The sequence below is a fragment of the Fulmarus glacialis genome, unplaced genomic scaffold (genome assembly GCF_000690835.1).
Source record: "Fulmarus glacialis isolate BGI_N327 unplaced genomic scaffold, ASM69083v1 scaffold21867, whole genome shotgun sequence".
In the NCBI taxonomy this organism is placed as follows: domain Eukaryota; kingdom Metazoa; phylum Chordata; class Aves; order Procellariiformes; family Procellariidae; genus Fulmarus; species Fulmarus glacialis.
The window spans coordinates 4,383-7,270 of NW_009224073.1; the positions used below are offsets into that span (position 1 = coordinate 4,383).

General features: G+C 57.5%; 1 protein-coding gene across 1 annotated transcript in view; it reads right to left on the reverse strand.

Moving 5' to 3' along the window:
* Positions 1–1,148: 1,148 nt before the first annotated feature.
* Positions 1,149–2,888, reverse strand: part of TRIM47 (tripartite motif containing 47) — a gene marked incomplete at its 5' end in the record, with an annotated part of 4,243 nt that continues 2,503 nt past the window's right edge. The window contains one exon of the mRNA XM_009582045.1: positions 1,149–1,774. Coding sequence (XP_009580340.1) covers positions 1,149–1,774 — 626 coding nt within the window. The remainder of the gene's footprint in view (positions 1,775–2,888) is intronic.

Here is a 2,888-nt window from a genome sequence, read left to right on the forward strand (position 1 = left end):
TGTGCCCAGGGTACTTTAAGAGTTGGGAGTTTAAAAATATTAAAATCCCCTAAAATAGTAGGGTCATCAAAAACACGCAGGGGGGAAATTTGGCTGTAAAGCTTCTGTAAGCATTTCCCAAGAACGTGTTTACTAAAAGCACATCCTCAAAACTGTTTTGTGCTGCTCGCTTCGCCATCTCAAGGCGGGAATGGTGCTGCTGCTTCTCGGCAGGAGGTTTCTCCCCTTTCCCAGCTGGGATTTTTGGCTGCAGTGGGGAACAGCCCCACGGCCACGGGGCTCCAACGCACGCGGGACCACGGCTTTTCCCAAATGAGCCTGGCCACAGACTAGCGTTCAAAATACTCACTGGTCGCAGCGCGAGGGAGGGCAAAGATCCTCGTTTCACATTTGCAGCACTAGTGGGTGGCCAGCCCCCCAAGGAGAGGTTCTGTGTCACCGCAGCATCGCCCCTGCACCCGGCCAGGCTCCTCTGCATCCCACCGGCCCCCGAGCACCCTGCTCACCCACACAGGCACGAGGGTGATGCGGGCACCGGGGAAGCGACCGCATCTGCTCTGGGGCCTCACCCAGTCCATGCTGGGCTTGCAACTTCAAAGGCACTTCATAAGAAGCATGTGGAAGGTGTCGATAAGTGGAAGGTGTCGAGAACCCAGCACTTAAAAAAGCAGCAGCAACAGTGACACAGAGGCTGAGATAAGGCACAAAGTGGAGCATCTATGCAAGTTGCTGCAGTTGCAAGCAGATATTAAGCAGAGGGACCGGGCAGCCTGGCAGCTGGCCAAGATACAGCTTCAGATCTACATGGCACTTCTCCTGAGCAATGCGCTTTACCAAGAAAGGCTGTGTCGCGGTCCCTGATGTCCAGAAAGGGAAACTGAGGGGCAGGGAGCAGCGCAGAGACTCGCCCAAGTTCGCTCAGCAGCCCAGCGGCAGAGCCGGCACTCGGATCCAGCTCCCTCCTGGCTCCCAGCCCGCGGCTCTGCCCGCCACACGGCTTCCTCCACCCCTGGGTCACAGACAGCACAGAGCGAGGAGGGAAGACTGCCACAGAGAAATACAACGCTACCAAGGAGAAGCCGTGATGGCGGCAATGAACTGCAGGAGAGACGTTTCTGGGTCTTCCCGTGCTCCCGCTCTCCGGGCAGTTACCTACGCTTTAGCACCGAAACGCAATCTTTCTTCAGTGGCCCGATCTGCAGGTGGGCATCGACGCTCTCCAGGAAGAAGGCTGGTTTCAGCTTGCACAAGAAAAGAGAGGCAAATTGCTGGTTGATCTTGTTCTGGAAGGGGTCAAACTGACCCTTGGCAAAATGGGCGACCTTGAGCTGCTGCAGGCAGGTCATCTTGGAGTCCTTGACTCCGTAGAAGGTCAGGGCCTTCTCTGAATACTCCAGGAAGACCCCAATCGTGTGGAAAAACGGCTGCTGGATGACGGACTCAAAGCCACCAAACCAGGCCACGTAGTTCTGTCCGTTCCACTGCAGGCAGCAGGACTTCTCGTTCCGCCCCAGGCGGCCGCGGTTGTAGGACTCCCGGGGGTCGAAGTCCTCAGCGATGACTCCGATGCTGACCCAGCCGTCGATGAGCTCCACCTCCCAGTAGTAGTTGCCCCGGTTCATGAGGTTCACACCCAGCACCTGCTCGCAGTTGATGAACCGGGTCGGGCTCTCCGGGTAGGGGATGGGGCACAGCACCCGCTTGGCCCCTTTGGTGCCAAACAGCTGGATGAACTTGTCGGCCGTGTCACTGTCCAGGTCAATGATGAAGGCAACTGTGTGGGGCAAGAAGGAGACATGAGGATGAGGAACCCCCAGCCCTCCCCGCTCTGATCCCCTGCTCCAGCCTTCGGCGATTAGCACGATCCTTTCTGACTTCCACCATCACTCTGTCCCCTTGCTTTTACATCTCACGGCCAATTTCAGCTGATGAGGATAAGAGGCTGAAGGAGTTGATACTCATAAGCAGGACGAATACAGGCAACTGGGCAGAGGAGAGAGCGGAGGGGCTGCTCGATGAACTCAACCATGATATCAGACATTGGAGAATGTAGGCAGAGTGGCAGCAGCAAAGTCCCATGTAAAAGCAGGTTTCAGGCAACCACGGACAAACACAGCAGAGAGGGACCCCAAGAAGACAGGAGAACAGCCAGGCACATCATGGCTACAAAACCACTGCTCCCTGCGGACGGCTCTCGCTGCCCTACGGCTCCCGCGGGAGCAGAGGCAGCCCCCAGCGTGCGGAGCCACATGAAAACCACTGCTGGATCCCAAACAGAGGGGATGTCCGGCAGGAACAGCCCTGGACACGTATCGCTGACAATTGCCGTGCAGGTCCGAACCCACAGCGTGTCCAAACCCTACGGCAGCGGCACAGCACGCCCCACTTGAGCCCAGGCTTTGCTGCCCGGCTCCCAGTGGGGTGCACTGGTGCCACCGAGGCAGACCTTGTCCCCTATGGACATCTCAGTAGGTGACCCCACATCCCCTGTAAGGCTGTGGGGGAACGCGCGGGGTGTTGGAGCCCAAGCCCAGCCTGTGCCCTCCAGCCTCAGCCCCTTCTGCCCCACTGTCTCTGCTCTGCCACTGAATTACCCCTCTGCTTGCTGCCGCTGAAGCTGACCCTCATCAGACCGCTGCTCTGCGGCAAGCAGGGCAGATGCACAAACTCTGATCTAATTTAGTGGAGGATCCAATTCGTCAAGGGCTGGAAGGCAGCAGAAATTACACTGTATGCCTGCAGCCCCCCTGGCAGCTGGTCCAGCAGAACCACAGCCAAGGGAAAAAAAGTATCACCTAAACAGATTATGACCGTTGTTGGGAAAGCAAGGAGGCTTCCTCGTTAGCTGAGCAATATTTCCTCTGGTGGCGGCAGTGCTCCTGCCAGCC